The sequence below is a fragment of the Vigna umbellata genome, chromosome 8 (assembly GCF_029865625.1).
Source record: "Vigna umbellata cultivar VRB3 chromosome 8, Vumbellata_1.0, whole genome shotgun sequence".
NCBI lineage: Eukaryota > Viridiplantae > Streptophyta > Magnoliopsida > Fabales > Fabaceae > Vigna > Vigna umbellata.
Genome location: NC_142172.1, coordinates 47,216,039 through 47,238,185, shown reverse-complemented (window position 1 = coordinate 47,238,185; position 22,147 = coordinate 47,216,039). Strand labels below are relative to the sequence as shown.

The following is a 22,147-nucleotide window of genomic DNA, read 5'->3' as shown; positions in this document are numbered from 1 at the left end:
TATATTATTTTAATTTATATGTTTACCAAATTAAACATAAAATTTAAGTTTTTGAGATTATTTTTTAATTTGTAGAAGATTGCGATATAATATATAAAAATTGTTCAATTAGAGTAAGTTTTAAAGTTATAAGATATATAATCGTTATTTTACTAAAACTTTAATAGAAGTGAATATTTATTTTAAAACAAGAGGAATTATTAGTATCATTTAATATACTCATATTTTAATTATAAGTATATACTTACTTACTAATACATTGATTGATAGAAGATATTAAAGTGTACAAAATAATGATAAATTAATAAAAACCTTGAATTATAGTATTTGAATAATGTAATGATGATGATAAACAGGTACTAAGCATGATTGACTATTTTTCTACATACATACTTAAATGAGTCCGATGTTAAAAAAATAACCAATCCGTAGTTAAAAATTAATTTATTTCTCTAAAATTTATAATATTTATTCTAAATAAACACGAATTCATTGTTACACTCTAATATTATTTTTTCATAAGTAATTGAGTTGAAAAAAAATATTTGTTTCGGGAATTCTCGCTCTAAGAAAATAGCCGTAAAGATGAAATAAATTGTGAGAATACTGTAATATTTAATAAGTTTTATAAGTAAAGAGAACAAAGTTGTAAATGAATTATTATAATATTATTGCAAATGATAGAATATAAATATTGAGAATATATAGTAAAGAGAGTTGATTGATTGATTTTGATGGCACATCCCAGCGGTGTAGATTGACAATAGTTCAGAGTTGAAATTCCACATACGGAATTCATCACGTTGACGTAAAGATCCTTCCAACGATCCCAGCCGTTGATTTACGATGGGGTAATTTCGAGGTGCCACCATCTGATTTATTTTGGTGTCTATTGGGATGACAAATTTCGTACGCATCCCATCAGTGTGCTGCTTTGGCTATTTTTTGTAATTATTTTCTTTTATCTTATCTTTCTCATCTTCCACTCTCACCTTAATCACTTCCTAAATCTTAATCCTTCTGCATCTGTCTTTCTTTGACTTCCTTTTTTTTCTTTTATTTTTTTCTTGACATGAAAGATATATTCCCTACGACCTTAACAGAAATGTCTAGTCAATAATTCATAAGTCCATCTTCAATTTTGTTCAGATATTCTTCATAATTTTCTATATTTTTTTTTAAAAATTATTTTTTTATTTCTTTTCCATCCCAACCATGTGGAGCTTAAAACAAAGACATATTAACATATTCAGCTCCAAAAAGTACATGTAAAAAGCTCTCATGCAGTTGTTTAGAGTTTGAAACAAGATGGATAAATAGTAAAGTTAACAATTTCATGACAGAAACGAAAAAGATCGAAAGTAGAAAAAATATGAAAAAAGTGTGGTAATAATAATATTATTATGTGTACTATTTCCCATGCACGTCCAAATGGCATTACAGGCAGTTTATTGCTTGGCACACAGGTAACCTAAGTTTAGATTAGGGCTAGAAAGAGTGTGGGCCCCAGAGAAAGGGTAGAATGGTCTGCGAAAGATTGCAGTGAGGGCAGATCTGTGAAATTGTGTTGTGCAATAATGATCTTGCATTCACACAATGTTCATTCACAGAAAGGATAGTATAATAGGTATAATAGTAATAATAATAACTAGAAAGAAGAAAAGTATTTTCATGGGGTCTTACACAGTGATGATGACGACGTTGGCGTATGTAGCAGTGGTCATATTCTAATGAGTAAGTCTTTGTAGAGAGAGAAGGAAAAAGTGGCGTGAGAGAGAGAGAGAGAAGCAAAGGTCAAAGCGAGGCAGTTGAGTAATTGTAACACCGTTGATAGTACCCATTATATTGGCAATTGCATAGGTGTAATGATTTCGTGGAAGGTCAGTGCAAACAAGATCAGAAGCCTCCTCGTGATTTTTATCTGAGAAAAAGCGTTTTGAGTTTTCTGCTTTTTGGGGATTTCAGTTTTGAGTTTGTAGTAGTTTCTGTTCCCTTTATTTATTTTCTAGTTTATCTGATTGCTCCTTGGCAACTTAAAGGTACAGCAACCACCGTATATATCAGGTATTATCAGTGTATGTGTGTGTGACTCCTAAGGAATTTGCAGAGCTCTTACACATGTCTTCTTCGTCTTTTCATTTTCTCTCGTGATATTCCTCCTCTCTCTCTCTTTTGCCCCCTCTGCTTTCTGTTTGCGTGGGGAGCAAAAAGCTCATTCTTTTCTCTCTCTCTCTCTCTTTCTGATATATAAGACTGAGAGGTCCAAACAAACTAAACTTCTTGTGGGCAAGACGTAGGACCTTTTGGTGTTGAGGAAGAAACACAAGAAAGCGAAGAAAGCGAAGGTCTTTTTTACTCAACCAAGGGTTTCGATATATATCTATCTATCTATCTGCTTTGCATATATAAGATCAAACTGAACATGGGTAGTTGTGGAAGAGAAGGAGCTGTCAGGCAATATATAAGGTCAAAGGTTCCTCGTTTAAGGTGGACTCCCGAGCTGCACCGTTGCTTTGTTCACGCCATTGATAGCCTTGGAGGTCATCAAAGTAAGTCGACTCGTTTTTCATTTTTGGATATTTAAGATATAGGATCCGTTTTTCCTGGCTATTATTAATTTCTGTTTTTTTTTTTTTGTTATCTTTTCAGAGGCTACTCCTAAGCTCGTTCTTCAGTTGATGGATGTTAAAGGGCTCACAATTTCACACGTCAAGAGTCATCTTCAGGTTAGGAACGTTAGAACAACACGGTTTTTATGACCAGTCAAAATTTTGCTGATGCATGGTTATGTTTCATTTTCGGTGTTGTTTATTGATGTCGGGTTTCTCTCTTTACACAAACCAGATGTACAGAAGCATGAGGGGCGACTTGGGGAGACAAGGTACCGAACCCTCTTTACTGCAAAACACACGAACAATGATAGGGTCTTAATCTTTGTAGTTGTTCCTCATGACGATCGTGGTTCCTCAAGAGTATATTTCTGTCACGTATCCATGCCATACGTGGGGAACTATAGACCATGCTCTGTGCATTGAATGCTGATTGTTGTTTCTTCTCTCGGTACATATTTGAAGTTAAAAAACACATCCTATGAGCTCGCACTTATACACAAGTTGGGAAACTTGAAACTGAGTTGCACATTTATTAGTCTCTTCTTTACCATAACAGTGTAGGGAGAAGAAGGAGGCAATGTCCTTTTAAATCTTCCTCTAATGGCATTTTGATGAAATCCACAACTTTTTTTTTTCTGCATTGTTCATACACAACAAAGGTCGTTCGTTGCCGGCATGTGTTGAAAGCACAAGGCATTAATTGCTAACATGAAAGAAATGTTATGATTATTTTATAATGTGTTGGTAAGTGGGTACGTGTATTTGTCAGGTAGGACACACTCCCAACATAGGAACCAATCTTTTGAGGAGCACGATGATGGGTGTGTTGATGAAGTGAATGATGTTTGCGTTGAGTATTCATGTTCGAAACCCATGGGAATAGAATCTGATTCCTTCTTCGGCCACAGCAATCTCCCTCCGAAAAGGTCAGCCTATATAGCTTTATTCATCTCTTTTCTCAGCTGAAATAATTTCAGACTTTTCAAACGTCAAAAGAAAAGAGAAGCAAAAGAGAGCGGTGTTACGCTTGCCTTGATCTTTTGCTTTTCTGAGCCAACTTTTACTTTTTTGCTTCTTTTTAAATTCCTTTTCGTTTGGATTCTCTACTCAGAGCAAGAATCGAGACGAGGAGTTCCATCTCAGAGAGTCTGCAATGCAGCCAAAGATTATGTGATGCAGTTCCAAATCCGTACTGTTTTTATGATTATCTGCAGAAGCCCATGGCTGAGCACAAGGGAATAAAGGAGTTCTGTAAGGCTTCAACATGGCAGACACAACCCCATTCCTCTCTGTTACTACCACATTTTCCCACCCTCACTTCATTCCAATGTCCTAACCAACAATCAGATTTCCTCCAGGTCTCTCGTCTCTTCTTTTTCTGTTATGCTTTTAATTTATTATTTTAGGGTTTTTGCACTGTGGTTAATTGGAGTTTTACTTCCATAATACACATAATTATAGTCTGCATTAAATGCCGATATTCACTGTAAAGTATAATAAATAGCTGTGAAACTTAAAAGAATGCAAAAAAGTTTTATTCCTTGGAGGGATGCCGAGATGACCAATCCATAGGGTGGAAGCACTCCACTTTTGTTCAGTGTGATCTTACGTTTTGTCTGTCAAATGTGCACAGCTTTTGGGATCACGTTGTGTGTTAAATGGGAAACCGTTGGTTAATTTCTCAGCTGCCTGTGCCTCTTCTTTCTCTATCTTTTATAGAAAAATATATTATTAAACTATTATTAACTTTGTTCTGAGGTTCAAACAGGAAGCTCTTTTGTAGAAACTGGTGTCATTATTAAATAGTTTGGGTTGGAATGATTTCTTTGGGTGAAGCGATGTTAAAAGTGTTGCTTAGTATTATTAGTTTTGATATTGTTGTAAAGAAGTTGGTTTTTTGAAAAGAACAGCAGTTAAGTGTTGCAAAATGAAGAGTGGCTAAAATAAGGAAACGTGAAGTGTTGAACACAGGTAGACACATTACTTTATGTAACATTTAATCTGGTTGTGGAGTGGTTAGATTGTTTTGGTCCCCTTTTGTACGACTTGAGATTGTGGTGGGAATAGAGGAGAGGGTGCTTGTGATTGTCCAAAATTTATCATAGGCTGAAATGTGGCCGAAAGGGTCATCATGGCTTCTAATTTATATTCTGAGTTTTTTCACATTCAGTGGTCCTCCCAAATTATTGAAATTCTGACTTTGCAAATGGAAATTTATCTATGCCCTTTATTGCATCCATACGGATACTTCTTTTGAAGGTAGAGACCCCACAAGTAGGACTTAACCTCAACTTCTTTCCTCTCCATAAAATCCAAAACTTATAATTGCTCTCTCTGGATCAGAAGAAAGATAAAGACGTCAATGTATCTATTTTTGTTTGATTATACAAAATAAAAAATTCTTCTTTACGTTTTCAGTCAATTCAAATTTTAAAACTTTTCCAACACCATGTTTCTCTCTCCTTCCTTTCTTCAAACTTTCTTCTCATCTGCACAAGTCCACATAACATTTAGTCAAAAAATGCATGTGGGGGTGTGATTAGGAACATGATTTTCAAAAAGTATATTTGTTGTTGTTTTGAGTGTGTGTGTGTTGTGTGTATATATATATGTCTTAGGAATAGTGGTCAAATGAATAGGAAGGAAGAGTGTTGTTACTTTGCAGAAGTGAGATTTTTGAGACACTGTTGGTAATGTGTTTTGTGGTGTTTATAGGTGACAACATTAAATGAAGGAAAGAGCAGTGGAAAAGGAATTAATGTAGATGTGAACACTGAGACAGGTGAGGCAGAAGTTGAGGATGTAGGAGGGTATGAATTGTCATTGTCGCTTACATTGCCAAATCCTTCACCTCAGAGAAGTAATTGTTCATGTTCAGGCAGTGAGATCAGTGAGACAATCTCATCATGCCCTGCTGCAGGGTTTAGCAACTACAAGGACTGCACCAGTTCATCCAATCTCAATGAAACAATTAATTTGGACCTTTCTTTAGCCCTATGTGGCAATTGATTTCATCCACTATTGTAAAATCAATCTATTATAGGCATAATCTACTCTACTCTACTTTTTCTTTTCTTTTTTTTCTCATTCTCTTCACTAACAATTTTGCTCTTTTAATCCATTTGTTCACTTTTCTATCAATTAATCCAGACATGCTGTGTCAAACAGACCATCTTCTAATATCAATATGCTTTCTTTTTCCTTTATGAAGATTGTATCATAACTTTGTACAAAGATCAATTCTCATGAGTTTCCATTAGAAAATAGTACAAAAAAACATAACAAAATGTAAAATGTCACTACTTGGTTGATTTCTAGTTGAATAACATGTGCAAAACATGAGCATCTGTACAAGAAAAATTGAGAGCATGTACGAAATGCAAAGGCTGGATTCTAATGAGTTATACAATTGTCTTTAGAAGTGTAATATATATGATTAAATAGTAATAACTGTAATGATTAATACGAACAGACACAAGCCTTTTCCTTATTTACGTTTTTCTATATATAGAAATATACGTTTTAACGACAAAACATAAATATTTTTTGTGAAACTAGAATTGGGAAATTATGTGAAACTAAAATATGTCATAACATTACAGTATACAATACCCGAAAATAATTTCTTTGTATTCGATTGAATTACTCTCATAGCCGTTCTAAGTAAAATCTATCCCATCAATTACTTCTTAACATCTATAAGTAAATAATACAATTATTATGTTAATGAAATGAATATTACAATATACGAAAGAGATAAAATAAATTCTAAAAAACATTTAAAGCAAGATAAAAACAAAGAATTTGAAGACTCAAAGTATAAAGTAAAATTTTGAATTTATGGAATTTTCACAGGTAAATAACAATCTTAAAGCCATCGAAAATATTCATAACTCAATACTCATGCATAATAATTTAGCTAATAGTGTGAAAGAATAATTAAAAGCCAAATTTCTTACAAATATTTTATAAGGCAAAACACATGTTTTACTATTTCAACATGTATTATTTTGGATAAATAGTATTTTTAGTTTCTATATTTATACACTGATTTATTCTTTTTCTTTCATTTATTTTTTACTCAATGCGGTTTTTATTTAATTTTTTAAAAAGATCCAACATGACACGTTAGATAAACATCAATGATGAATTAACATATACTAATATAACCACAAATTCATTTTATGCTTTTTGTTGTTCAATCCTAAGACAAAAATGAAAAGAATGACAACAACCTTGATCTAACGAAAAAAATACATTAAATCATTATTGCAACAAAACATGCTATTAAGTGTATTATTTTTTATGACATTTTTCTTTTACAAAGTAAAGATAATATTTGAAAGCCCTATTTAATGTATGATTAATATATTAAAAGAAGAAAATGGAAAATCAAACTGGTCCATTTATGTTGAAAACTACATATTAATTGGTAGACAGTTACTTTATCCAAACTTTGAAGACTTGTTTAACGTAAGAGAATTATCCTAGGTCCACATTGACCCTCTCTATAGCCATCGTCTTTACTTCACATGTTACTATGATTTGGTTTTGTGGGAAATCATTCTTGATGAACAGTGTTTTGCCCTTCCGCCAGTGAAATTATTTAATTCTCTGATATAAAGGTAGAGCTACATGCCAACATAGTTAAATTCTTTTGCTCTATCTCCATAATTCTACTGTTATTTTTATAATTAACTGCATCTCTGTCTCAATCTGACATTTAGATGTCAGGTCAAAGTCTGAAACAAAATGGGTAAAAATGTTAATTACTAGCTGTAGCTAATAAAAATGTGTTGTTGGGAGTTTCTCACACCAGCCACATGTAGGGTTAGAAATTAATTCAGTGCTCAGTTTTATAATTTATAAAGTTTAGTTTAATATCATTTTGGTTTTTACTTGTTTTTTTATCTGTGTATTTATCTCGTATAAAAATAAAGTTAACTATAAACAGAAGCATGTGTGATTCAAATTCACTTCTTTCATTCAAGGAGTTAAATTTTCAATCATGTCATTCATAAATCAAAACACGAAATAAATCATGAATCATCGAATGAAGCTTGAAAGTAAATTGGATAACTTGAATTCCTTGAGTCGTAGGTACTAGGTACCTGTGTCGCACTGATTCGAAGTAATTAACATTGTAGAAAAATGTGGTTTGGGTTTGCTTGTGAAATAGCATAATTTGGTTGGATAAGGGTGGCTAGGATTTTGACCAAATTTGGTTGTTTGGTTCCATAATGGTAGGGTTGTGAGCATGGTTTGTGGGAGAAATTGAAAGGGTGACAAACTTCATAAATGAAAAGAAGAAGCTATTTGTTTAGGAATCTGACAAGCTACTAGAAAGGATTTAACTTTTAGACTTGTCATGTTTCATTGCACAACCCTTTATGTTAATGATAAATAATGAGATTAGACGCACTACTTGGTGGTTAAGCTTCATTTAATGATAGTTTAGAATGTAATTTTTTATTTATTTGTGAAAACACAAAAAAAAAAGTATATCAAATCAATAATTGATTCATAGAAATGGCCGCTGCATTAGTGGTTTTATTGAAATCGAATTCCTATCGTGAAATATATAATAACATTTTAGCTTTTAAAATGATTACTTTCAAAGTAGAACGAAAACGTTTATGGTTGGTTAGCCATGTAAGACAATTCCTGATGATGCATAAACATTGAACCCACAAATGAAAGAGATTGGATATTTTGAATTGAGGTGTTAAGCTATTATGATAACGAAATAGATAGATTGAATAATTTTAAGTAACAGTAATATGAGAAAAGTAATTATATATAAAGAATTGATAAGAAAAAACTGTAGAATACATATATAGAAATTCTCGCTTTCCTTTCATAATTCAGTTTAACGTAATGAAAAGAGACTACATACATATATAAGGTCATGGATGTTCAAATTAACATATTTTGTCCTTAAAAAAATCAATATAAAGCTATTCACTTGTTGAATTAAAAGCCAATTCTACAACTTAATTTACCACTATCCACTGAACGATTCGATCTTGAATTCACGTAGAATAAGGTTAGAGCTAGAATATATCATTTACATTCTTGACAAGACATTTTTAATGAGTACGAAAATTATCGGCACGAAACGGAAATAGCAATATTCTTCATAAAAAGCAACCATTAAAATGAAAACATCCATCCATCATGCAAATGGTACAGTTGCAACTAATCCACAGTCTTTTGTCATTAAAAACATCTCAATTTAATGCACTACTTTCCATACAAAGAATGCAAGTGTTCTACATAAAACTTCAGAAACCAGCGAGTATACGAAGAAATGTAGCGGATAAAGCTGGATATGTACGACGCGTATTCAACTTGATTTCGCAGGTCACATTTAATATTGAGATATTAAGATATAATAAGCTCAACAAAAATGGAAGGAGTGGAGAAAAGTAGGTAACTACAGATTTTACTTGTGATAAGTTAGAAAGGTAAGCTATTTCTTATTTCTAGCTGGTGTTTTTCCATTTCCATTTGCAGGGTCATACGAAATCCAATAGATATAGCTTCTAGGATGTGTAACCTGACAAAGCAACATTGTCCACGCAGTGTTCATGGAGCTAAAGAGGCTTCCTTAGTATTGGAAGTCAAGGCTTTGATGCATAGTCGAGGCTTTGTACTAACAAGGTTGCTGGGGAGGACAGAGACTGCGACTATTCTGGACCCATTGGGTACTCCAGAAAGGGGTAGCAACTCAACAAGCACAGAGAGCTGCAACGCCAGTGCTAATCAATGCTCAGAGTATATATAAATACAAAATACCAACTGCATAAAGGAAAATACCAACAGCTATAAATAGTTCAAGGTAAACAGTACGTCTTTTACCTCTGGAGACCTGAGATCCACTACTGAATCTTCCACAACATGATTGACTGCAGACGCCACCACACCAAAGCATTTATTACGGTCCAGCAAACTAAATGCTTTAGAATCATTTGAATTTTCCTTCGCAGATGTATTTTCTTCAATTCCTCTTCGGTTGAACCCAACAGCAAACTACAATGGCAGTTTATAATTATTTTCATGTGAGATCGATAACCGATGTACATCACATCTAAAGAATGAAATTTACCAAAATATAATTTAACTCTGAAAATATCAACATGAATATAACTAATTCATATAGAAATTATTGTGTGAAACTTACTTAGACTATATTTGTTTAAGAAATCAATTCATTTACAAATCATACCGTGTTTATATTTCATTATTTGTACAACCCAAACATGCTTTTTATATTTATATTGTACTAAATATGTTTTTTTCTATTAGAAAGTTGAGAAAGCTCCAGTATGTGCAATTATTGGTTTGACAATCAAAACAAAATCTTGGCTCTGGCTTCAGTTGTCATTGACACATAATCGGTAAATATTCGTTCAGGTTTATTGAAATTCAAATTTTAATTAAAATCTGTGTATCTCAAGTGATGAAAATGGAAATCAACGTTAGCTTATGCAAGGCTGATTTTCAGTTAAAAGGAAATACTGTATTGGACCTTTAGAGGTCGTTGTAGTTTGTCCTGTTTAGCAGCTACAAATTTTTTAACAAGCATTGACACTACTTCTTGTAATTCTTTTTCGTTCAAACTGCAGGTAGCCTGGATAGGGAAGATGCGATGACACCAACTGCAGTAGAAAATATGTTCACTATTAGATAAAAAAATGAAGGTACAGAAATCAGAGGGAAGAGCTTTTATAGTATACATCCACAAGCCTACATATGTCCACTCAATAAGTATGAAAAAAAAGAGAATACAGGTAGAATTTGCGTGTCCATATCTGCAATCAATCAACATATCAGCCATTCTAAAGCTAATTCTGCGGTTGTTAGAACTTGAATGTTCAATAAACAGAAACAAACAACAAATTAGCAGAGATGGCAGCCTAAAAGCCGAGAAAAACAAAAACGGATGAATTTAGAACAATTTACAAAATAACAAAGAATTGTACTATTCTTTAAGTTGAAGTTATAGTTTTAATCTAACAAATTTATAGGCTACTAGTTCGCTTTTGCAAACCTAAACCCACCTTATGGGAAAATCAAAGAGGAGGGAAAGTTATCCGGAGAGAGGAATATTATTCAGATCTGTCTAGATAAAGTTTTATAGGGAAAGGGGATTATATTGTTTTCTTTCAGATAAGAACCTTAGTAAAACCACAACATAAAAACTAGTCATTGTAATTGGGCAGCTGGGGGCCTTGTAAACCCCAAATAACAATCCAATATTTTCAATATTAAACTCAAGTCTAATACCTTACAATTAAATTCTACCATCAGATCAAGTTTCACAGGCCTTGGCATCCACATGAGCCATCTGTGCACGATCCCTTTTGATTAGCCTCGAGTGAGAAAGTTCTATTACCAACTGATAAGAACTAAATTTTAGGAATACTGATCGGTTGGGCCTAAAGTGGCTAAAGGATTATATTGGATGGTGCTTTTTTGGAAGACCACCACCTCCATTGATGTCAACCATGGTTAAGGTTGGAGCAACTTGCTGCCTTCTCTGACCAACCAGTCCCAACCTTCACCTCATCCAACTATGCTCGTGCTCACCAAATCAAAACTCCTCAGCCAAGTTGCCCACCACCTCAACAATTTCCCTTTCCCCCACTATATATACCCACCTCCCATTAACCCACATATCGCTCTACTGTTCCATATCGCCCTCCCCCATTATACACCCACAAACACATTGCTAACATCCATCCTCCCACCCCTTCAACCAAATATCTCCACAGATTAAAAACTCCCCATATCCCAGTTTTCGTTCCCTTCCTCGTCAGTCTGGCATTCCATTCATTCTAACGGAGAATCTCAGTCAACATCTTCCATATGCTATTTTTTTCTTCATGTCACTCAACACCCACTCATCACATATGGCATGTGCCCCCTCCTTATTGCATGACATGTGTACCCCTCCACGAATTCTAACCAACTTTATACCTATTGGACATTCACTTCTTTTGGTGACTTTTTCCCCCCAACAAGAATTTCAACGTGACTTCCAAACAATCTGATTATTTTAACATTTTAATTTTTCTCATCATATCATGTAGGTGATGTCCCATCAAGTCTTTGGCTGCCTTGCGACATGCCCACGCCTTGATTGCCCTAACATAAAACTTGAGTACTTGACCATCCATTTGCCACTTAAATGATAAGAGGACATCACAAATAAGTCAAGTTGTGAAACTGAAAATGGAACAAGCAAGTGAAGCAACACAATATTACAGAACCTTAGCAAGGGGCCTGTCTAAGGATTAAAGGTCAAATGCATCCATCAAGCTGCATTATGTAAAATATCAAGCTATTTCCTTTTCGTTAATCAACCGGTAGGTCAGATTCACAAATGGTCCACTGGTTACCAAGTTCAGCAACTTCATTACCACTTTCCTATCAATCAGGTCCCTCTAGGACCAACATCCATGGCTTAAAATTTCAAAGTTCCCCTATCTTTGCCTTTGATAGCAAGGCAATGGGGGACAGAACAAGTTTACACTACATCTAGCATCATTGCCATGCTAAAACACTAAACAAACAAAACATTTGTAACACAAGAATGAGCAAATTTACTTACACCAACAAACTTCCATTCCCGGATTCCAAAGCTTGGATGATATTTGAGACAATATTAACTGTGTCAGGTTGTGTGTGACTGGGAAAGGTAAGGAGAATCAACCCATTCCTTGTGAGCTTAACCAAAGAAAGATCAGTTACTCCATCTCTGTCTGGTCCTGCTTTAACAGCACTTGAAAGTTTACCTGCCATCAGAAACAATAAAACGTGGCTGGCTGTTTAATAAACCCTATCAAACAACATTCCATCTCCCAAAACTGAGAAAAAAGAAGTAGATAAACTGAATACCATCTTCAGAGTCAGCAGTAGCAGACTCAGTTTCCTTGCTATCCAAACATTCCTCACCAGCATCATCAATCAACTTCCGTCTCTTGGAAATACTATTCTCGTTAAGGTTGTTTGAAGAGTCAAAATGACCCGGCTCAACGAACTGTAACAACAATTATATATGGGTAATGAGACAATAAAGAAGCCATTTTCACTAATTTTAACAAATAAGGGAATATTTATGGTAGGAGGTTATTTTCAGGAAGAAAGAGAAGTAAAAGTGACCTTACGAAGGATGGCGATTGCTTCTTTTGTGGCGCTCTTCTCTCGCTCTGCAAAGAGAAATAGAAAATGAGAGAAATGAAAGGGAAAAGGGAATGAATGAGAAAAAGAAGATGATGAAGAAGTAACTGAACTGAGAGTGCAAGTGATGAGAAATCCAGAGTGAGAGTTACGAAGAAGAGAAGAGGGAGCGTTGTAGTCGAAACGAGGGAGGTTGATAACCGCCGCATGCTGCTCCCATGGACTCATCGTCTCCTTCTCCACTCCCTCGCTTTTCTTTTCCGCCATTCTCTCTCTCTCTTCCAAAAACCCTTTGTTTCTCTCTTCCATAAACCCTTTTTTTTATTAGCAAAGAAAACTGTTCATGCTTACTCTCTGATCAATCACAAACCCTTCTGCACAAATTCTGAGTTTCTTCTCAAATTCGAATAATTTCTTGGCTTTAAAGAGATCACAAAAACAAAATTGCTCACAATTGAATGTATGTACTCCAAAGATAAAAGCCTCTTTTTTTTTTTTTACTTGTCATTTGATTTTACCAAACTAGTCCCTATATTTAAAAATATTATCGTTCGTGTCTTGCTTGCTTTAGAAAAAAAATTATATATCAATGTATTTTTTTTTAAATATTAGGAGAAAAATAATTTTAAAGATAATAATATTCACTATACCATCTATTTATTTTAATGAAATTTGTTTATTTTTACCTTGTTATATATTTGTATCTATCCTACCTCTTTTTTTCTATCAAACATAGCTAAAAAGATATTTAACCATACCTGTAAAAATAAATAAATAAATAAAATGTGTTAACTCTTATAGAAATAAAAATATCTAAAAATGATAAATATTATGATTTATTATCTATTGATACTATAAAATAATTTACATATTTGAGACCATTAGACTCTTTTTATAATCATAGTTAGGCTTGACCCTTTTTCAGTAATATAATATAAATTAAAATGCTTAAAACCCGACACGCATTAATACTAAAATTTAATTAAAATATACTAATACTGATAATATAAATTTAAAATGTTATTAACTTTTAAATTGTCGTGCAACTACAAATTAGTCTTAGAAAGATAATTTAACAACGATAATGGACTTTTTTAGAGTGAATACAAAAACAAGAAAATAGAGAATGGTGCAGACACATTGTCTAAGCAACATGACAGTGTCCTTTTTTTGAGGTGAAGTTGTAGATGCCATTTCAAAAGAAACAACCACCATCCCTTACTCCAACTGCAACAAAAGTATCACTACAATCAGGGAAATAGAATCCGTTTATCACTCATGGCTTAATCTGATTTTCCAACTCCAACAACTAAACCAAAATTTTTATATTTATTTGATGAAGTGACAAGATTTTCTTGCTAAACCTGAATCAGAATTTATTACATCAATTTCAAGAATAACTCTTACAAGACTAATATTTTAAGAGTTTCTTTTTCTTTTTCTTTATTCTTCTTTACCTTTTCCAAATAACATTTTACTGTTATAACTGAAGGTCGTGAGAACATTTTATTATTATAATTGAAGGTCCTATTTAAGATGCAGAATCTAAATTCCATGTCTAACCGTGTCTTATAGAACCTAAATCTTAACTTATGACACTTTTATTAGATATACTTAGGAAAAAACATGTGACTATTGTACAGGTTTAACTTTTTTTCTAAAACAAGAAAACATAAGAAAAAAATCAAACAAATTTCTTTATAAATTAAAACTAATTAATAAAAGTTCTTATATTGATTTATTCAAAGTTAATTTATAAATTAAACTTAATTTTTTGTATGAAATTATTTTTATCTCAAGAACATTAACAAAAGAAATGTCACAGCACAATCTTCAACACTCAACTTCAAGTTAGTAGTTTGTAATTGAAATGAATTTCGGAAATAGACAAATCTTTGTTTATGCTTTAAGATTAAACATTCATGGGTCAGTCAATATGTAAGACGTATAAAACCCACCCATACGCCTTCAAATAATTTAGACTTCCGCTGAACTAGGCCAGAATCCTTAGCAGTTTCCACAAGGCCCTTCTTACCACCACTGATCACTTATTCAAACGTCGACAAGTTCAAATGCAAAATCTTTTAAATCACTACACCGAGGAAAGTGTTATCATCATGTTACTGAGATGAAGTTTCCTCCTTCTTATCAGACAGATTCCTTAAAAAGAAAATGCAAACTTCATCAGTAAACAGTATATCCAGCAGTCCATTGAGCTAAAAATAAATATATGACAATGAATAAAAGACCGGTTCAAATATTGCGAAAAGGAGCACCCCACATTACATAAACAATTACAGAGAAAGAGATATTCTTAATCACACTCTTCTTACATTAGGATTAGATAAAACTTACGTGACTCCCACTAAAATACACGAGCTCTACGTAGTAAGAAATACTGGTGATGTGTATCAACGTCTATGTAACATGGATTCGGACACAAACGATTCGACACGTGTAGTTCCAAATGTAGAATATAAGAACACAAATGTATATAGTAAATATTATGAATTATTTAATTTAACAAGCAATATTTATATACTAAAAAATCATCTATAAACAAAGATAATCAAATATAATAATCTAAACATATTGTCATCTAATATAAAAATGAATCTAATTTACCTGTCCAATATCCAAAAAGTGAAAAATAGTAATCATATGATATTTGTTCTTTATTTAGATAATCATAATAGAAATTTATGCAATAAATTTACAAATTCATGGATTTTAAGAAAATTATTGTTTTTCCATTGGAGTTTGAAGTGGACAATTCACTGGTACGTGTCATAAATGTGTCGTATCCAGGGTGTTCGATACCAGTCGAACACAAGGACACACCATTTGTGAAGTGTGTCCGAGCTTCATAGGTCAGAGTATTTCTAGGAGTTCACACTATTCAAGTAGAGATTGAAGTCGTAATAAATCATAATAAATCAAGAGCATGGTCATTTTCAAATATTTTCATTGCACAAAGTATGGCCAATTAATATTAGGCCTAATTTCCTAGTAGAGCTTGTTAATTGAAGAAGCTTTTTCAAACACCACACCCAAAGAGAGTCCCTGGTGACGATCTATAAAAATACAAGAGGAATGCATAACAAATACAAGTTAAAATAGCATTTGTAATTGCAGAGGGCAGCAAATAATAGAATAGAATAAAAACATAGTAATTTAGTTTCGCTAATATGCAAGCTGCTTACCCCTCTGCCCTTGCCCATCGAGAGAATTGATAAAGTTGAACAGTTTCATTTGAAGCATGACAAACAAAAAGTAGATAATTGCGTGGCTGTACCATCCATGCAAATCTCATGAACAATGCTGAATAGATACACATTGCTGCAGCATTAACAACAAACAATAGATGCAATAAGCAACCGACTGGGAAAAGGTTTCAACATTTTGTGGGACAGAGATGATAGATAAACCTCCTGTCATGTTGCCAGAGATCATTTCTGGAGGTTTCTTCATGTCAGCCAATCCCTTTTAACAAAGATTAGTTTACAATTCAAAGATTAAGACCAATGTGTTACAAATAACTAGTCGAGTGAATAAATGAATTTCTTCAACAATATAAACATATGATCATATGAGTGAAACTCACAGCTGCCACAAATCCCCAGTTGGCAACAGGTCCCCAAAAGTGTGTAGTTTTGGGACCCATTGGACTGTTCCAAAATGCTCTGAAGGAAGCCATACAATACCGGTGCTACTTCTGATTTGTCATTACAGATTGTAAGATGACTTCAACACAACAGAAATATAATAACTATGTATGTAAAATGCAAATATTTATTTAATATTAAAACCCGCCAAAGTAAGACGTGAAAGTAAGGTGGTTTCTCAGAAAAAGACTCATGACCATGAGCCCTCCTACATATTCAATAACATCCCATTGCATCATACAGTTATTCCACTCACAGGAAAGAAGAAACAAAGGTCAGCAATCACCCACTACATCACGGAGTACAGTGTAACAGTTCTACGAGACCTCTGAGTCTGTTATTGATGGCTATCAAAATGATGAATTGTTTATATACTGTTTGGACAAACATTTTCATAACCTCCAGTCATCTTATAAAAAATAAAATAAGATGAACAAATGAATTGAATTTCATCCACTAGAGATAGTTTATGTATAACTTAAACTTAGTTTTTCTTCATGCTTTTTCATGCTTTCTTCTCCTAAAAAATCCAAACATGACAATAATTTAGTAATAATCCCCGAAAAATTATGTGCTACTCTTTCAATCATTTTATCAGTTTTAGATTTTCGAGATCCTTGACAACGGTTTCTCTAACCAAACAAAGTCATAAACCCTGATCACAACAGATTCACTAAACCACTGAGAGGGTAAGCAGAAACTCCCTCTAATTCTTCTCTGTAAAGAGCAAAGCAAAGGTATGACTATGAAGATCTAATCAAACATTTGCCAATACAAAAGCATGATTTCTTCTCTTCTCCTATCCTTTCATTTATTTACTTCCCGTTTTAGTGTGCAATGTCTACTGTACAAACAGGCAACACACCGTTCACATCCATTAAAAAATTAAATAAATAAAAAAACATATGAGTAACTGTCTAGATTCAGCCAATCAATAAAATGATGGAACAAAGAATGTTGTATAATAATAAAAAGGGATTCAATTAGGTCAAATTACTAAGTGTAGTTTATAGAATGAAATGAGATGGAGAGAATTAGGAAGCTGAGATATATCAAGAACTGGAATTAAAGATAGAAGGAGAGAGAATCGATGTTGATTGTGGGAGAGAATGTTGTATTATAATAAAAAGGATTCAATTAGGTCAAATTACTGAGTAGTTTATAGAATGAATTTGAAAAATTATGCTCAAGAATGAATAAGATGGAGAGAAATGGGAAGATGAGAGATACCAAGAACTGTAGGAATGAGAATCGCCTGTTCAATGCGGACGAGGACAGCGCCGGAGAGTCAAATCTGAAGGAAGGGTTTTATTGCTTTTGATTTAACAACTCACACCTCTTCAAACGCCATCACTATTTGCGTTTCACCACTTATGGAAGGGGAAATGATACAATGTACATTACAATTTTTTGTTTTGTTTTACGCCTACTTACAATTAATAAAACTATATTTTTATTTTTAAATATACTTTTCCTTTTGGAAGAATTAAGTAGAAAAAAATAAATATATTAGACTAGTTTTTTTATAATTTTTATTACTAAATATTGTATTTGGAATAATGTGAAGAATAAAAAATTTGACTTAAATTCATAAAAATATTTCGTATAATGTTATTTTTTATATATTGATAAAGATGAGCTAAATATTTTTACATCCTTTTTTAAAGATGAAATTATGTGATTTTCCAAAATAATAATATTTCATATAATTTTACACTTTTTTCTTAAGGATAAGATTGTTATGAATTTTTAAAAATAAAATTATAATGAAGCTTGAAATCCTAAAATGAACCATATCTATTGCTCATAAGATGGTTTAGTGTAATAATTTCATTTTTAAATATCTCAAAGTTTAATATTTTTTAATTTACTTAATTGTTCTGACTATTTTATTTTATTTTTTTCCACCTAATTAGACCAATATTTATTTGTCAGGTCGTATTTTCTGCAAACGAAATTGGTATATTTTATTAAAATGATGATTAATTTTAATAAATGAAATATTCATTGTTAGGCCTGAAATACCACTTCCATTGAAGGAGAACAGCTTCATCAAGTGTTACCATTTTCACAAGACATAACATAACCTTCAGACACATGACCCACCAAGTGGTAAGGCCCCTAAGACAGTGGCCATGGTTCCACCACCACCGCACTTGTGTCACCCTTCCCCTCCTCCTCCACCGCCACCACCACCATCACCACCACCACCACATCCACCTTCTTTCTCCTCCACCACCTCATCCCAGTACATCTAAAACACCTCCAATTTCTCACCGGTTCTCGTTTGCCACACTCGCTTCGTCTCGTCCTAAACTTCGAACACCCAACTCTCCACTACCATCCACCTCTGACACGGATCTAGAGGGCAAGAAGAGCCGGAACGAGCTGAAGCGAGAAGCCAAGCGCGCTGTCAAGTGGGGGATGGACTTGGCTTCCTTCTCCGCTCCACAAATCAAACGCATCCTTAGGTTTTCGGTCGCTCTTTTCATTTCCCGTTATACCCTCTTACTTTTCCTCAATGCCCGCTTCGCAAAGTTCCCACCTTTGCTCAAAACATGTGTGCTTTATGTTGGGTTGATGCAGGGTCGCTTCCTTGGACCAAGTTGTGTTCGAAGCTGTTATGCTCGTTAAGGTGCTTTTTTCTTTTCTTTTGTACCATATTCATGACAATGGGAATATCTTATGTATCTATTTAACAGGTTGTATAATTGTTCTTGTGGATTAGTCTATTGTTGAAGAGAAAGTGTTTGTTGTTTTGCCACAGAGACTGGGACCTGATGTCCGGGAAGGAAGGCGGAGGCAGTTCAATTATATCGGTAATTAATTGCTTCCAGAGCATTTCAATTATATTGGGTTCAATGCATTATGCATTTACGATGATAACAAACATTCAAACCATGATCATATTTTTTTGGATTACAGATGTGTTTTTTCTGCTCTTCCCATTTTGTTTTGCATTAGTTATGAATCGATTTTTTCTTGTTAGTTACTTTGTTAACGTATCATTTCGCGCCAATTGGGGTAGATTACTGTACAATTGCTAATTGATATATACGTGGTAAGTTGATTTGACATTATGTATATCCTGCAGTGCAGATTCATGTTCTTCATACATAAATTGTCTCAGGGAAATTGCTACGGGATGTGGATCCTGAGTTAATGGATCGATTAATTAAAGCTACGAAAGATTCAGATCACAAAGAGTTGCAAGCTTTAACTGGCTTAGGGTCTGATAACCCTGAAGATGATGATGATGAAGATGACTTGGTTGAATCTGAATCAGAGGAGGACCAGGAGGTATGCATTCAACATTCATACTTGAACGATATACAGACTACACACGACTCTACTAAGTTAATACCACACCTTAATCTCACTCTCTCACATTAGGGTGTTGTTTGCTAAATCTGTCTGATGTATTTACTTATGATGTAATAATTATTATTTCCTTGAGGTGTATCCTTATTTTTGGAGCATTTTATCAGGAATCCAATTGGCACGATGGTCAGGTGACAAGGTGGTTTGATGGTTTGATCAGCAAGGACATTGAAATCACCAATGAAATTTATTCAGTCCAAGGAGTTGAATTTGATCGCCAGGTAGACTCTTTACTAGGTCGAAAAGTGTAAATCGTTGTACTTGTGCTGCTGCTGTCAGATTCTGATCAATTGTGACTCATACATTATCTTAACATGGTATGGGAATTAATTTCTAGAGCTTATTTCAAATCAACCAACCTAAAAACTTGAGGATGATGGCTGTGTCAGTTTTCAAATGAAACACTATATATTCTATACAAAAAGTATAATAGACCTTTTGAAAAGAACCTTCATTTATACGTATAATGAATATGTTTAACAGGAGTTGCGAAAGCTTGTACGTAGAGTGCACATTACTCAAGAGATGAAGGCTGATAATGAAGAAGAGGAGAAAAAAATAGAAACAGCAACACTTGGTGCTAAGAAGGCTCTTACTCGTTTCCTTAGTGGCCTTACGAAGAGAATCCATCATGAATACTAATACGTCAATTGATCAATGTTATTTTAAGTTGGTATGTCTTGGATTTAAGAATTTACCAAGAATTACATTGCCTTGGTGTGATTACATGCTGCTGAAAATCTTATATTCTTTTTTTAAGTTGACTATCACATAATATTTTGAACTCTTTTCCGTAAATTATTACTTTTATTGTCCACTGAATTTTTTACGGCTCAAAGATTTTGGAATTCGGGGAGTCATTAAGCATTAGAAAATGTTTGTATTAACTACTCGAAAATGAAAAGTGATAATGTTTTATTTGTATTATAATATAGCAATTTCACGCTTTTGAGAATGATCGTGGAAAAGTTTAACCCAAAAATGCTTCGGAAAATATTGTTTCTTAAAAGATTAAGAATGTTCCAGCATTCTGAGATTATTCGAAATCTACTCATGTAATTAACATTTTATTTAGGTATTAAAAAGCATTTAAGTTAATAATTATATTTGGTGGGATTAAAGGCAATACGAGTTCATTAATATTTTCACTGGATATTTCCAGCAGACAGCGGTTTGAAGAAACATTAGCGGTGGTCATCCGAAAAAAGGCACTAAAAAGGATAAAAAAAAGTCACTAACAAGGATAATATATTTAAATATTGTAAATGAATATCTTGATAGTTATAAAGTTCTGACCAATATATTGATAGTTATAAAATTCTGATTAATATCTTGATATCGTTTCCAGATGAATATTTTAAAAGGAATATCTTGATAGTTATAAAATTCTTACCAATAGTAATACGATTTTTATATAGCCTTGTTATGACCAAGAATTTGGGTGAATGATAAGTGTAAAATTATGTCTTCATTTAGCGTTTACTTTTTTTTTCTAATTAGTTTTTGTACTTAAAATATTATTTTACTCGTTGAGTATAAGTTATAAAAATATGTTAAAAATAATGTTTAGTTGTATAAATGTGTTTTAGATTTTCTGACGTGAATTAGTACAGCCGTAGTAAAAGATAAGCTTATAAAAATGTGAAAATAAGTTAATTAAAATTGTACGATATCTTTAAAATTAAGTCAAAATCAATAAATAATCAAACTTAAGTCAAATATCACGTGAAAATAGTAAAAAGGTATAAAAAAAATGAGAAATGGAGAAAAACTGACAAAATGGCCTATACAATTTTATCTATCTCTTTTAATTGAGAGAGTTTTGATAATGCAGTAATCTTTTTTTTAAAAGATAATTTGGACATATATTTTAAAATATTTGTGTTAATATTTTTAAATTGTTGAGTTTAATCGAGTGATTACTATAATTAATTTAAGTGTCTAATTTTAAATTAATTAAATAACAATCTTTTGAAAAATCAATGATGAATTCTTATTTGAAAAAGTAAGAAAATCAACTTAATTTCATCACATTTATTTAAGTATTTTACATTGTTCATTTTTTTTGAAACATTTCCCCATTTTCATCTAACTAGGTGCATTTAAATTTGCAATTTCAATTCATTTAAATTTATTTAGGTGCATTGCTTACATGGATTTAGAATAATTATTTTTATTGTATTTACTTAACCCTTTTTAACGTAAAGTTAAATTATTAAAAATAAATTTTGAGTTGGTTGAGAGACTACTTGAATTAGTTTTATCCTAACTAGTTAGGAAACAAATACTAAAGTTGTTAGAATA

The 22,147-nt window shown here is 32.8% G+C and overlaps 4 protein-coding genes across 4 annotated transcripts; 2 read left to right on the top strand and 2 right to left on the bottom strand.

Annotated features, from left to right (window-relative positions):
* Positions 1 to 1,676: 1,676 nt before the first annotated feature.
* On the top strand, positions 1,677 to 5,753 carry LOC124839547 (myb family transcription factor MOF1-like). Its single transcript, XM_047315392.2, has 6 exons — positions 1,677 to 2,549; positions 2,650 to 2,726; positions 2,845 to 2,881; positions 3,382 to 3,538; positions 3,724 to 3,970; positions 5,328 to 5,753. Exons 1-6 carry the CDS (start codon positions 2,423 to 2,425, stop codon positions 5,619 to 5,621), a joined length of 939 nt encoding a protein of 312 aa, XP_047171348.2. The 5' UTR covers positions 1,677 to 2,422; the 3' UTR covers positions 5,622 to 5,753.
* Positions 5,754 to 8,804: 3,051 nt separating this feature from the next.
* LOC124839543 (uncharacterized) lies at positions 8,805 to 13,263 on the bottom strand. The gene is made up of 7 exons (XM_047315383.2): positions 12,911 to 13,263; positions 12,780 to 12,826; positions 12,516 to 12,657; positions 12,229 to 12,412; positions 10,144 to 10,273; positions 9,474 to 9,644; positions 8,805 to 9,359 (listed from the first exon to the last, which is right to left on the bottom strand). The coding sequence occupies exons 1-7, from the start codon at positions 13,104 to 13,106 to the stop codon at positions 9,201 to 9,203; spliced, it is 1,029 nt and encodes a 342-aa protein (XP_047171339.1). The 5' UTR covers positions 13,107 to 13,263; the 3' UTR covers positions 8,805 to 9,200.
* Positions 13,264 to 14,629: 1,366 nt separating this feature from the next.
* On the bottom strand, positions 14,630 to 17,851 carry LOC124839545 (mitochondrial pyruvate carrier 1). Its single transcript, XM_047315387.2, has 5 exons — positions 17,693 to 17,851; positions 16,402 to 16,512; positions 16,226 to 16,280; positions 16,001 to 16,136; positions 14,630 to 14,957 (listed from the first exon to the last, which is right to left on the bottom strand). The coding sequence occupies exons 2-5, from the start codon at positions 16,492 to 16,494 to the stop codon at positions 14,918 to 14,920; spliced, it is 324 nt and encodes a 107-aa protein (XP_047171343.1). The 5' UTR covers positions 16,495 to 16,512; positions 17,693 to 17,851; the 3' UTR covers positions 14,630 to 14,917.
* Positions 17,852 to 18,499: 648 nt separating this feature from the next.
* Positions 18,500 to 20,641, top strand: LOC124839546 (kinesin-like protein). Its single transcript, XM_047315391.2, has 6 exons — positions 18,500 to 18,933; positions 19,049 to 19,097; positions 19,230 to 19,281; positions 19,593 to 19,762; positions 19,951 to 20,064; positions 20,327 to 20,641. The coding sequence occupies exons 1-6, from the start codon at positions 18,560 to 18,562 to the stop codon at positions 20,483 to 20,485; spliced, it is 918 nt and encodes a 305-aa protein (XP_047171347.1). The 5' UTR covers positions 18,500 to 18,559; the 3' UTR covers positions 20,486 to 20,641.
* The last annotated feature ends 1,506 nt before the right edge of the window (positions 20,642 to 22,147 follow it).